General features: G+C 44.2%; 1 protein-coding gene across 1 annotated transcript in view; it reads left to right on the top strand.

Annotated features, from left to right (window-relative positions):
* The first annotated feature begins 1,187 nt into the window (after positions 1 to 1,187).
* Positions 1,188 to 13,642, top strand: part of vegfc (vascular endothelial growth factor c) — a 66,719-nt gene continuing 54,264 nt past the window's right edge. Inside the window, exon 1 of the mRNA XM_061987843.1 lies at positions 1,188 to 1,514. Coding sequence (XP_061843827.1) covers positions 1,410 to 1,514 — 105 coding nt within the window. The 5' untranslated portion in view covers positions 1,188 to 1,409. The remainder of the gene's footprint in view (positions 1,515 to 13,642) is intronic.

Genomic DNA, 13,642 nt, shown 5'->3' with positions numbered 1-13,642 from the left:
TGAGCTTGCTGCTCACTTGGATGGTGTGGGAAAGTCACTGGGGTTGACCTATGCCTGTGTTGATGACGTGCAGGAAAGGTGTCACTGGAACACACAGAATCAATTAGAACCAGTCTGCCATTTGGTTCCCACGTCATTGTTTCCAAGTCCTCCGGTTGGTATTGCTGACACTCAGTTTCCAAGGCCTTCAAATACAGCATAGTCCTTTCCTCCACCTCGGCCACGCTGTGCCTCCCCGCAGGGTCCTTACTCCTTAGTTGCTTCATTCTGTTACGGTGACGCATGGCGCTAACAGCGTGACGCCAGGATGTACAGATGGCAGGTGACGTGCAGGTAAATATATTTCAATGAATGAAAAAAAGCAGGTAGCACCAATGTTAATGACGAATAGACCAGGGGTGAAGCACAACATTTATTGTAGCAAAAATTTAAGAAATACACAAATAGCATCAACAAACATATGACAATAAACCAGCGGGAAATGGAAGCAGACACTGGTTTAAATTTAAAACACTTCCTTGTGGTCTACCTAACCTGTAATGGTGGTGCTTTTAGGAAACACAAAACTAAGACTTCATTATTATTACAGATTCTAACTACTTTCCAACCTAAATTTATACAAATGTAACTAGCATTACATTATTAACATGAACAACATTATCACAAATTCATAGATAAGTCAAGCAGATGTTTCCGTATTTATTTTTTGTTTTAAGGAAAAAACACAATGCATAATATAATATTTGTTGCATTTCTAAATAATATTTAATAAAAAAATATATGCAGTTGCATGCATTACATGTATTTTTTTTGTCAAAATAGAAAGCACCGCTACATTTTGTAAGAAAATATAAAGAACTTTATAGATGCATATTTTTCCCAGGCTTTTGTGGGTCTCAATAAATGATGTGGCGGCCATACCTGGCCCCAGGGCCTTGAGTTTGGTATCAGTCATCTAAATAATCTATTTTAATTAATTATTTAGTATTTGATTTACTTACGTTTTTTATTTATTTATGGCACTTAAAAAAAACAAGCCGAATTGCTTGAGCGGGGGGGAAATAAATGAGTTTGTTTTACCAGAAAGAAGGCCACCAGCTCTTATTTTGAAGGTGTATTGTCCGTGTACTGGTATATAAAAAGACGCCGGTGTTTAAACCGACGCCACTCTTCCATATATATGAGCGGCGTTCTGCTCAGCGGGGTACGTACACGCTTTGTAATCGTTGGTTTAAACAAGACGTATAGAGACAAAGACAAAACAATACATTTAATAAAGACAAATGACACAAGTAGTCATAGGCACGATCAGGGGTGCGCGCGCACGCAAGTTTTTTTGTATACTTTTTTTTTTTAATGGTCGACGAATTGTAAAAACGTAAAAGGTTGGATTTTTTTTGTTTTTAAAAATGCACCTTGTTGGAATAACTTTTTTACTGGCCTATCTGCTTCACGCTGACTTGACTTACTGCGAATATTTCGATGATGACGAAGAGGAGCAGATGGATGTGGCGGTAAGTTAAAAAAAAAAAAGTACCTGTTTGCACGTACTATCACTTGTCTGGTGGTATTACGCTGACGTGTGCAATTATAAGGGGAAATAAAGAGCCTTTGGGTGTGTGTATTGCAGTCAGTAACGTAAAGAAACGTCACTTAAGATACTTCTAACTGCAAATTACACCACATTAGTACAGTAATGAGGTTTATATGTATATTATTCAAATACTGTTTCGACGTCAATGTAAAACTGTTTAAGTGTGCTGCTCCTGAATTTAGATTTACAATTGTGCCAAATTCACACACTTGATCATGTTCACCCCAAGACTACCTCAAAGTACACTTTTCTATAAATGTGTGAGTGTACTGCTGTCCAAATCTCATTACATTTACCGGAAATAAGGATTAGACTATTACCTGCTACGCAGGGGTGTCAAACTCAAATACAGAGTGGGCCAAAATTTAAAATTGAACAAAGCCGCGCTGGCCAAGGTTGAACAAATTAACCTTTTTGATAGGGACCCAAACAAGTTTTGCATTGAATATTGAACAAGCACGGCGTATATAACTTTATAGTGACATGCAAAATCGAGTTTCAAATAATAATAATAATTAAAAAATATCAATGGCATATCAAATACAATTTAAATAAAAATTGAATGCCTCTTTTCTATTTGTAGCCTTCTGAGGTAAATATCAACATTAACTTTTTCCACAGGCTAATACATTTGAAAATAAAATAATGAATAAACCAACCATTCAGGACTTTAAACTGCTCAGTTTGCAACACACTGATCTAATCTGATGTGCCCAAGCCAGATACCTGCCATGTTTTATTGGATGCTAGTTCATTAATGTCGGAGCTCAGGCTTTGAGCTGAGGCAACCTTCATTATCGAACGAAGGTGTTCATCAGTCATTATATCTTGTATTCCACAGTCTTGGGGGCGTGCCTTACAGGCACTGCTTTTAACATCCTCTACGTGCTGACGTCATGTCCGCTTTACATCCCTTCTAACAACGTGCCAGCCCAGTCACAAGATATGAGCGGCTCCTGAACGCACACACACGTGAATGCAAAGCATACTTCATCAACAGCGATACAGTTTACACTGAGAGTGGCCGTATAAGCAACTTTAATATTGTTAGAAATATACGCCACACTGTGAATCCACACCAAACAAGAATGACAAACACATTTTGGGAGAACATCCGCACAGTAACACAACATAAACACAACAGAACAAATACCCAGAACCCTTTGCAGCACTAACTCTTCCGGGACGCTACAATATACACCCCCGCTACCTCCAACCCCCCCCCCCCCCCCCCCCCCCCCCCCCACCCCCCCCCACCCCCGCCACACACACACCTTGTAGTGTCCCGGAAGAGTTAGTGCTGCAAAGGGTTCTAGGTATTTGTATTTGTTCTGTTGTGTTTATGTTGTGTTACTGTGCGGATGTTCTCCCGAAATGTGTTTGTCATTCTTGTTTGGTGTGGATTCACAGTGTGGCGTATATTTGTAACAATGTTAAGGGTTTTTATACTGGCACCCTCAGTGTGACCTGTATCGCTGAGGATTAAGTATGCGTTGCATTCACTTCTGTGTGCGTGCCAAAGCCGCACATATAATGTAACTGAGCCAGCACTCGTTGGACTGGACAAAAAAGGGACGTTACAATTCTCGGGAGGGGCACTGAAATTTGGGAGTCTCCCGGGAGGTTTGATAAGTATGAGAATTAACGGTGTATATAATTGGCGGGCCACCTCTAGTGTTAATTTGATATCGCCTCACGGGCCAAGTAAAATTACACGGCCAGAGTTTGACACCCATGTGCTACCGTCTTCTCTCCTTGCAATGGTAAATTGCAACCACTTGCAATTTACCCGCCCCTTCGCCATTGAGCGCGGTAATTGTCCAGCACTGTGCACTTTGCACGTTAATAACAACAGAATACATCCATCCATCCATTTTCTACGCTTATCCGTTTCGGGTCGCGGGAGGTGCTGGAGCCTATCTCAACAGAATACAATGATTTGCTAATCCTTTTTAACTTATATTCAATTGAATGGACTGCAAAGACAAGATATTTAATGTTCGAACTGAGAAGTGTAACTTTTTTTGCAAATAATCATTAACTTAGAATTTAATGGCAGCAACTCATTGCAAAAAAGTTGGCACAGGGGCATTTTCTCACTGTGTTACATGGCCTTTCCTTTTAACAACACTCAGTAAACGTTTGGGAACTGAGGAGAACAATTTTTGAAGCTTTTCAGGTGGAATTATTTCCCATTTTTGCTTGATGTACAGCTTAAGTTGTTTAACAGTCTCCGTTGTGGTATTTTAGGCTTCATATTGCGCCACACATTTTCGATGGGAGGCAGGTCTGGACTACAGACAGGCCAGTCTAGTACCCGCACTCTTTTACTATGAAGCCACGCTGTTGTAACACGTGCAGTATGTGGCTTGGCATTGTCTTGCTGAAATAAGCAGGGGCGTCCATGATCATGTTGCTTGGATGGCAACATATGTTGATCCAAAACCTGTATGTACCTTTCAGCATTAAGGTGCCTTCACAGATGAGTAAGTTACCCATGCCTTGGGCACTAATACACACCCAAACCATCACAGATGCTGGCTTTTCGACTTTGCGCCTAGAACAATCACAACGTCCACAGTTTCCAAAAACAATTTGAAATGTGGACTCGTCAGACCACAGAACACTTTTACATTTTGCATCAGTCCATCTTAGATGAGCTCGGGCCTAGCGAGGCCAGCGGCGTTTCTGGGTGTTGTTGATAAATTACTTTGGCTTTACATAGTAGAGTTTTAACTTGCACTTACAGATGTAGCGACAAACTGTAGTTACTGACAGTGGATTTCTGAAGTGTTCCTGAGCCTCCTTTATACAATAATGTCGGTTTTTGATGCAGTACCGCCTGAGGGATCGAAGGTCACGGGCATTCAATGTTACGTGCAGTGATTTCTCCAGATTCTCTGAACCTTTTGATGATATTACGGACCGTAGATGGTGAAATCCCTAAATTCCTTGCAGTAGCTCATTGTGAAATGTTCTTAAACTGTTGGACAATTTGCTCACGCATTTGTTCACAAAGTGGTGACCCTCGCCCCATCCTTGTTTGTGAATGACTGAGCATTTCATGGAAGCTGCTTTTATACCCAATAATGGCACCCACCTGTTCCCAATTAGCCTGTTCACCTGTGGGATGTTCCAAATAAGTGTTTGATAAGCATTCCTCAACTTTGTCTGTCTGTTTTGCCACTTGTGACAGCTTTTTTGAAACATGTTGCAGGCATCAAATTCCAAATGAGCTAATATTTGCTAAAAATAAAGTTTTCCAGTTCGAACGTCAAGTATCTTGTCTTTGCAGTCCATTCCAATATAGGTTGAAAAGGATTTGCAAATCATTGTATTCTGTTTTTATTTACGATTTACACAACGTGCCAACTTCACTGGTTTTGGGTTTTGTACCTCCAACAATGAACACACATATGTGCTCTAAAGACAAACGGCCTGATTCACTAAGATCCAAATAACTAAATAAATGCTAAATAGTATGTGCAAACCATACATTTGTGTGTACTATGAGTGGGCACAGCATAATTTTATTTGAGAAGAAAAAGCATATTACAGGAAGTTTTTTTCATATAGGAGACATATAAAGGTCCTAACTATTTTTTCTACAATAAAGGAAAAACTAGTGTTAGTCACTTCACTGCCGGTTATGTGACGCCACGTGAGTTTACTGACTGTTGGAAAAAACATGTCATTTCTCGTGGTATAGATCAACCACTCTGTTCTAACAGAGCACAACTTGTAGGTTTAATATGCATAATTTAATAGTTTAGTTGCTCAGACAGTAATGTGTTTATTTCAAATTGTTTTTATTGAGTTTTCAGAAAACTATAGTTTAAAACTGGCATAGTATGCACAGTTGCAATGTATGCCATACATGGATTCCATCTCCCGTGTGTGCCGTATGTAGTTTACATACAAACATGCTTCATAAACAGTTTTTTCCCCTCTGTTACATTTTAAAACGTCAACTCATGCACAGATTAAATAAATAAATAAAAAACAAAAAAAGAGACAAGAAGAAAAGGAATGGGAAGAGAAAAGGGAGCATTGACACCAAAGCTTGCTAATGTCAAAGTGTTTACGAAGTCCATATACCGTATTTTCCAGACTATAAGGCGCACTTAAAATGCTTTTTTCCCCCTCAAAACTCGATAGTGCGCCTTAGAACCCGATGCGCCTAATGTACGCAATAATTCTGGTTTTGCTTGAAGCAATTTTATTTGGTACACGGTGTAATGATAATTGTGAAGTGAAGTGAATTATATTTATATAGCGCTTTTCTCTAGTGACTCAAAGCGCTTTACATAGTGAAACCCAATATCTAAATTACATTTAAACCAGTGTGGGTGGCACTGGGAGCAGGTGGGTAAAGTGTCTTGCCCAAGGACACAACGGCAGTGACTAGGATGGCGGAAGTGGGAATCGAACCTGGAACCCTCAAGTTGCTGGCACGGCCACTCTACCAACCGAGCTATGCCGCCCCAAGTGTTACCAGTAGATGGCAGTAAAACATAAGAGATACGTGTAGACTGCAATATGATGGCAGTATGACTCAAGTAAACAACACCAACATTTTATATATTCCATTGAAAATATAGAACATTACACACGGCGCTCAAAAATCTATCAAAATGTTTTAGTACAACTTTGGTAGACAATGAAGCAATGATGATGCAAGGTGCTTTTCTTGTTTAAGCGATTCTTCGGAGACAGCAAAGGAGTAGTGTCAATTTACTGGCAAAAATCCTATACAATTCAATGGAGTAACCATCTGGGCCTCAATCAATCAATCAATCAATCAATCAATCAAAGTTCATTTATATAGCCCTTAATTACAAGTGTCTCAAAGGGCTGCACAAGCCACAACGACATCCCACATCAGGGCAAGAAAAAACTCAACCCAATGGGATACAATGAGAAACCTTGGAGGGGACCGCAGCTGTGGGACTCCCCCCCGGGCGACCGGTGCAATGGACGTTGAGTGGATCTAGTTAATAGTGTGAGAATCCAGTCCATAGCGGGGCCAGCAGGGGATCATCTTGAGTGGAGACAAGTCAGCAGCACATACACGTCCCCAACTAATGCACAGATGAGTGGTCCACAGCCTGGTGCTTTTCTATTTTTCATTAGTTTAATTGCTTGGGCAATTTCAGTTGCAGGTATTGGCTTTTCTAGGCTTGGCTTATGTTCGTCACTTAGGGTGGACAGGTTCAGATTTTTTACAAAATTGTTTGCCTGACCACTTTCCGAGCTGTATAGGGAGGAGTAAACATTTTTAAACTGATCGTTGATGTTTTTGGGTCTGATTTGATGCTGCCATCAGTGGCTTCTATTTCTGTGATATAGTTGGCAGCCGACAATTTGCGTAACTGATGAGAAAGCAGCCTACTCGCACGTTCTCCCTGTTCGTGGTGGCTTTGTCTTGATTTTAAAAATGTATCTTTAGCCTGTTTAGAAGCAAGAAGATCAAACTGTCTGCAGTGCAATCAATCCTCTTCTTGCGAAGGTCTGTCGACAGAGTGTCACAGAGTTGATCTGATCAACGTTGTGAGTAAGCGTGGTTAATTTTGTGACGCGTTTCGACATGCTCTTGTTCAGTTGAGACGTGTATTCTATCATCTGACCCCTTACGTATACTTTTAGTGTTTCCCATAAAGTAAATATGTTGGTAACTGGCAGTTGGTTAGTGTCAGAATAATTGTGTATAAGTTATCACACAACTTGTTTGCTTGCAGTTCAGGTTGCCCTGTGGTTACTATCCATTTGTGCTCACAAAGCTGTCTTTGATCTTATCAAGCAAAAGGCGGACAGCTTGTAAATCTCCACTGTGCGATGGAATGCGCCGTAGAGGTGTCCGTTTCTCCGATCTGGACAGCCACGGGAAGGGCCTTATCAGGACCCGAAATCTGCAAGCAGATTCGGGGCAAACCTGACACTGCTCCAAGCACCTTTTGTTTTTAACTGTTTATGACCCAGTGCAGCTGCTGCATAATGAGACCCCTCCTATTAGAAGCAGCTGTAGCTATGTAATCAGAGAATGTCCAAATAAATAGGGAGGCGTGGAACTTTTTCCTCAGAGCGTGGGGTGACACTGTACGAGGATGCAGGTCCACACGCTCTTCTCATGAGCTAAATTGAATCCTGTCTCTGTTTGATTCCTTGTTTCTTGTCCTGTTTAATTGATAGATAGTTCGGTGTTTGAACCTGACAGTTAGTTTCAAGGAAAAAGTCAATCTGAGATTAAGTAAAGTCCACAAAGTCCGTTTTCTGCTAAGAGTGCAGGATTGAGACGCTAGTTGCGCCTTATGGCTACATTGTTCTGGAGCCAAAGCTCCATGATGACTGGTGAGTGGTCATGGATGACTATACTATCATATTTGCACATTTTAACAAGTGGAAGGATTTTTTTTGTCTCCCAACGAAAAAACCCCATCCTTGAATAAGTCTGGTGTGCCATAGAAAAAAATAAAAACTTCTTCAGTGTTGGATTTTTAAATCTCCATAGATCTACCACCCCACTGGCCTGGCAAAACGTCTTAATAATATAAGCAGATTTGGAGAGAGAAAATGCTGAGATTTTAGAACGGTCATGAGAGGGTTGCAGAACAGTATTGAAATCTCCGCCCCCAATATCAAGTAATGTGTGTTTGACTCTGGGATGTTACTAAGAATTTGCTTATAGAAATCCGGGCTGTCTCAATTAGGCGCATAGATATTGACTAAGTCCACTGGGAAATTATACAGCCTGCCCAGAACTATAACGAAGCGCCCGTTTATATCAGCCACTACTTTTGAAGATTTAGACTGCACATTTTTCCCAATCAAGATAGCTGTTCCTCGACACTTGGAGTTAAATTTGGAATAGAAGAGTTGTGATACACAACCTGCGTAAATGTGTTTCCTGTAGGAATACTACCTCTGTTTTTTTCAGGTGGGAAAATACTTTGCTTCGCTTTACGGCATGGCATGATTGAGTCCCCTCACATTCCATCTTTTTACAAATTGAGTTGATAATCTACGTATCCTGTCTGGGAAGACCATGGGAAGGTGGACTGACTGATGTCCAGAAAGATTCAATCGGCAGTAGATCCACATCTGTAGTTCTGAAGAGAGGGTGTTATGTGGGAGAAAGAGAAAAAGACAAAAACCACAACGATGGAGAAAAAAACAGCAACACATAAATAACCCCTAATGTAACATGTAACCCTAATTGCTGGTCTCTCCCCAACTGAGAGACTGTACCTTCCCTCCCTCCTCAACCACTATGAAGAAACCTGTTCAACATCTTACCTACCGAGGCTGAGGTCCCATAAGAACCTTATGTATCAACAATTTAAGTTAACAGTTTTAACATTTCAAGTCAAGGAGGCCTGTTCCATGTGTGTTCATTAGTGTCTGTATTCAATTCTTTAGTCCTGGGTATGACTCAAAACTGCATCCGGTGATGAGGCTTCAGTTCGGGAGTTCTGGAGTTTTGGGGAAGGTGGCGTTACCCCTCAGTCATCATTGCTCCCAGGTCCACTCTGACCCGGGGTGGTAGTACCTGTCAGGGTCCCAGCTATGGGTTAAATAGCTTGCAGAGACTGCCTCAAAAGTCTCTGCCTCATTGACCAGTGCCTACTGGCTAACCACTTGGTTATAGGCTATGGGAGAAAACCCCTAACGAAAAATCTGTGGCGAGGACCCGCATTAGGCAGTCACCAACAGACCGGTGCTCTGGCAGTCCTCTGCAACCCCATGCGGCAGAAGGTCGTCATGAGCTTTTCATGCCACTGGAGGACGCCACATGGGGCCAAGACAAAACAGTGCGGGTAGAGACTGCGCACTTCTACCACCACTTAAATCAATTCACTGCGCAGGTGTTTTGCTCCTCCTCAGCACTACCCCTAACCCCCAACCTCCCCGCCCTCAAGTTCTGCGGCGATGGGGAAGGGTGGCTGGTACAGGTCAAGGATGTGACTGGCAGTACCTAGCCCAACCCTGCACGTAGGCGGCGTGCGAGTGAAGGTCGCTGTGGCATGGGATGGAACAGCATGCCTCCCCGGCAGCTTCGTACGTGACTGAGCAGCACCGCTCTGCTCACCCTGAAATGGGAAGGGCCTAGAAAAGGTGGCCTAAAAATGGTCTGTTCCTCATCGCCCGGGCAGCCTACCGCAGCTGCCGGGCCATCCCTTTATGCGGTCGAAAACAAATGTACAAGAGAAACAAAATTCCCTTCACAATAGCGTCATGGAACGTCCGCACACTGTTGGATGTGTGTGATCTCTCCTGCCGCCCACAGCGAAGAACAGCACTCGTTGCGCATGAACTAAACCGATACGGCATTGACATAGCCGCCCTGAGCGAAACCCGCTTACATGGGGAAGACTCAATCACGGAGGCGGGAGAAGGCTACACCTTCTTCTGGAAGGGTCATCCAGAAGGCTCCCGTCGTCTACATGGAGTGGGTTTTGCCGCCAGGACAAGCCTGCTTCACAAGATCCCAGAGTCTCCAGTGGGTATAAGCGAAAGGCTCATGACGTGGCGTGTACCACTCACCAAAAATCGCCATGTCACCCTTATCAGCGCCTACGCCCCAACTCTGGATGCAGACCTCGAGAGCAAAGACTCATTCTATGCCTCACTAAACTCTGCCATTGAGGGAACGCCTCCCACCGACAAGCTCATACTCCTCGGGGATTTTAACGCGAGGGTGGGCTCTGACAGTGGGCTCTGGGCCGGAACACTTGGTCAGCACGGGGTTGGTAGGCTTAATGATAATGGGCTTTGCCTCCTTACACTCTGCTCTGAACATCAGTTGATCATCACCAATACCCTGTTCCAGCTGAAGGATAAATTCAAGACCTCCTGGCAACATCCTCGCTCCAAACATTGGCACCTCCTCGACTATATTATCACCCGTCGTAGAGACAGGAAGGAGGTCCTAATCTCCAGAGCGATGCGTGGAGCGGACTGCTGGACTGACCATCGGATGATCAGAGCCAAATTTCAAATGGAAGTCCGCCCCCAACTGAAGAAAACACCACCAAACAAGAGACTCAACTGTGAAGCACTCAAATCCAAGCACTCTGTAGAACAGCTCAGAGCACAGCTTGCAGAACATTTGTCTGCAATCCCTGATACCCACCTGGACCCTGACATCAACACCTGCTGGAACTCCCTAAGGACTGCCATCCATCAGGCAGCAGAGGAGTCCCTTGGGTACACCAGGCGTAAACATCAGGACTGGTTTGACAACAGTGCACCGGATATCCATAAACTTCTCAAGGCAAAACACAAAGCCCATGCTGCTTACCTGGCCAACCCACAATCCATCACACTAAAGACTCGACTCTCCTCCATAAGAGCCGAAGTCCAGCGTACCCTCAGAGCCATGGAAAATGACTGGTGGATCAAGAAAGCCAGCGAGATCCAACTTTATGCTGACACAAACAATTCCCATGGATTTTATGATGCCGTCAAATCCATATATGGTCCACAGAGAAAAAACATTACCCCAGTCAGATCAGCAGACGGAGTCACCCTCTATAAGGACACACCCCAGATCCTAAATAGATGGGCTGAACATTTCAACACTCTCCTTAACTCCGAAAATCCCTCTGACCAGGACATTTTCACCAATTTCCCGACCACTCCCCCTGTCGACCACCTGGACTCCCCGCCTACCTTTGCTGAGGTCCTAAAAGCCATCAGGGCCTAAAAAACAACAAAAGCCCAGGCCCTGACGGTATCCCAGCTGAGGTGCTGAAGTTTGGTGGCTATCTCCTCACCCGCCGGCTTCACCAATTGATTGACTCCATCTGGTCCTCTGAAGCCATCCCCCAGGAATGGAAGGATGCTGCTATAATAACCATCTTTAAGAGGAAAGGTGACAAAGCCGACTGTGGAAACAGCAGAGGAATTTCCCTGCTCTCGGTTGCTGGGAAAGTTCTTGCCCGGGTCATGCTCTATCGTTTAGTTACTCACATCTCTGAGAACATCCTGCCTGAATCACAGTGTGGATTCAGAAGAGATCGCAGTACTACTGACATGATCTTTGTAGCCAGGCAGGTACAAGAAAAGTGCCGGGAACACCACCAGGATCTGTACATCGCCTTCATCGACCTGTCCAAGGCATTTGACACTGTTAACCGGAATCTCCTCTGGGACTTACTGGGAAGGCTGGGGATTCCGCCAAAGTTCCTCAACATCCTGAGACAACTACACGATGGAATGCGAGCCTGTGTCCGCATTGGAGGCCAGCAATCCCCCTCTTTTAATGTGAAAGTCGGGGTTAGGCAGGGATGTGTCCTAGCCCCTGTCATATTCAACCTCTTTCTCTCAGCAGACACCCTCCTCTCACACAAAGCTCTGGGAAACACAGATGGCATCCACATACAGTTCTGGCTGGACGGCAGTCTCTTCAACATCCGGCGCCTCCAGGCCTTCACTAAAATTACAAAACAACAGATCCTAGAACTTCAGTATGCTGATGATTGTGCTCTCCTTGCCCACACGCCAGAATCTCTACAACGTGCACTTAACGTGGTCTCATCCACATACAACACCTGAAATGAAGGTCAACATTTCAAAAACGCAGATCATTGCGCAACACTCTACCCACCAGTCAGAAGTGCCTGTCTTCAACATTGATGGCCAGCAGCTCACCATCGTTCCACATTTCACCTACCTCGGAAGCGTCCTGTCCCCCACCTGTAACATCGATAATGACATCCAGGTTCGTGTTGGGTTAGCGTCTGCTGCCTTCGGTAGGCTCAAAACCAGGGTCTTCCTGAACAGAAACCTGACAGTTTCCACCAAAGCAGCTGTTTACAAAGCGGTTTGTCTGTCCACACTGCTATACGGCTCGGAAGCCTGGACCCCTTACCAAAGGCACATCAGAATCCTGGAGAGATACCACATCCGCTGCCTGCAACGGATCCTGGGTCTGACCTGGGAGGACAGAGTCCCACATGTGGATATTTATGACCGGACCCAAACACCCAGCATCCAAGTGTTCCTTGCGCAAAGACATCTGCGCTGGGTGGGGCATGTAATCCGCATGCCCACCCAGAGGCTCCCCCGACAGATCCTCTACGGCCAACTCCAGGAAGGCTGTACGTCTCCTGGGGGTCAGCGGAAACGCTACAAGGACCACATAAAAACCCTCCTGAAGCGCTGTGCTATCCAGCCTTCCGCACTGGAAGTCTTGGCTGCTGATCGCCACACCTGGCGCAACTGCAGTCACGCCGGCATTGCTCATCTCCAGGAGCAGACCAAAGAGGAGAAAACAACGTTTACAGCGACATCAGCGCGCTGCAGGGGCCCCCCTCTCAAGCGTGGACTACATCTGCCCCACATGTGGCAAACCATGCGGGTCGCGCATTGGCCTGCACAGCCACATGCAATGGCATATACGAAACCCCCCTCAATAACCCATTACTGGAGCAACGTCATCATCGTAATCGATGGACAGCCACAAGCAAGTATTCAATTCTATAAACGTGCGTTAATGTGTGTACAATGTCCGCGACCATAGCTCTGTGAAATCGTACTTTTACAGTTTTTCCAGATTGTAGTTTTTTTGCTAATGTTCTTTTGGTGTGGTTACGTCCGACAATAAACAGTTTTTCTCAATAAAGAGACCGACGACAGAGAGTTGGTTTTGGTGTGGTTTGAATGGCAGAAAATTACCAGTTTTTCCAGATCATAGTTTTTTGCTAATGTTTTTTTGGTGTGGTTACGGCCGACAAAGAGTTTTGCTCAATAAAGTGATCAATGAACCTAACACGTGAGCAGTGCACAATTGCACAGACGCGCACCTTAAAGAGAACATTGCTGCTGATGTATGCGGTACCATATCGCGTCATTTTCAGTTGTATTGTCTCAAAATTGTTATCAATCTACTTGCTAAGTTACTTTAAATATCCGGTTGCTTTCTGTTGTAACATGGTCAGGCCTGGAATTTTTTCATCTTAGGGCATTGATGTTAAACAGATTTATCCGGCCCACGAGATGAGTTTGCTAAGTATGAAAATGAGCTGTAATTTTTGAATGAATGAAACG

This window comes from Nerophis lumbriciformis, linkage group LG27, assembly GCF_033978685.3.
Source record: "Nerophis lumbriciformis linkage group LG27, RoL_Nlum_v2.1, whole genome shotgun sequence".
NCBI classification, from domain to species: domain Eukaryota; kingdom Metazoa; phylum Chordata; class Actinopteri; order Syngnathiformes; family Syngnathidae; genus Nerophis; species Nerophis lumbriciformis.
Note: the sequence above shows the minus strand (reverse complement) of the source record. Positions and strands in the feature narration are given on the sequence as shown.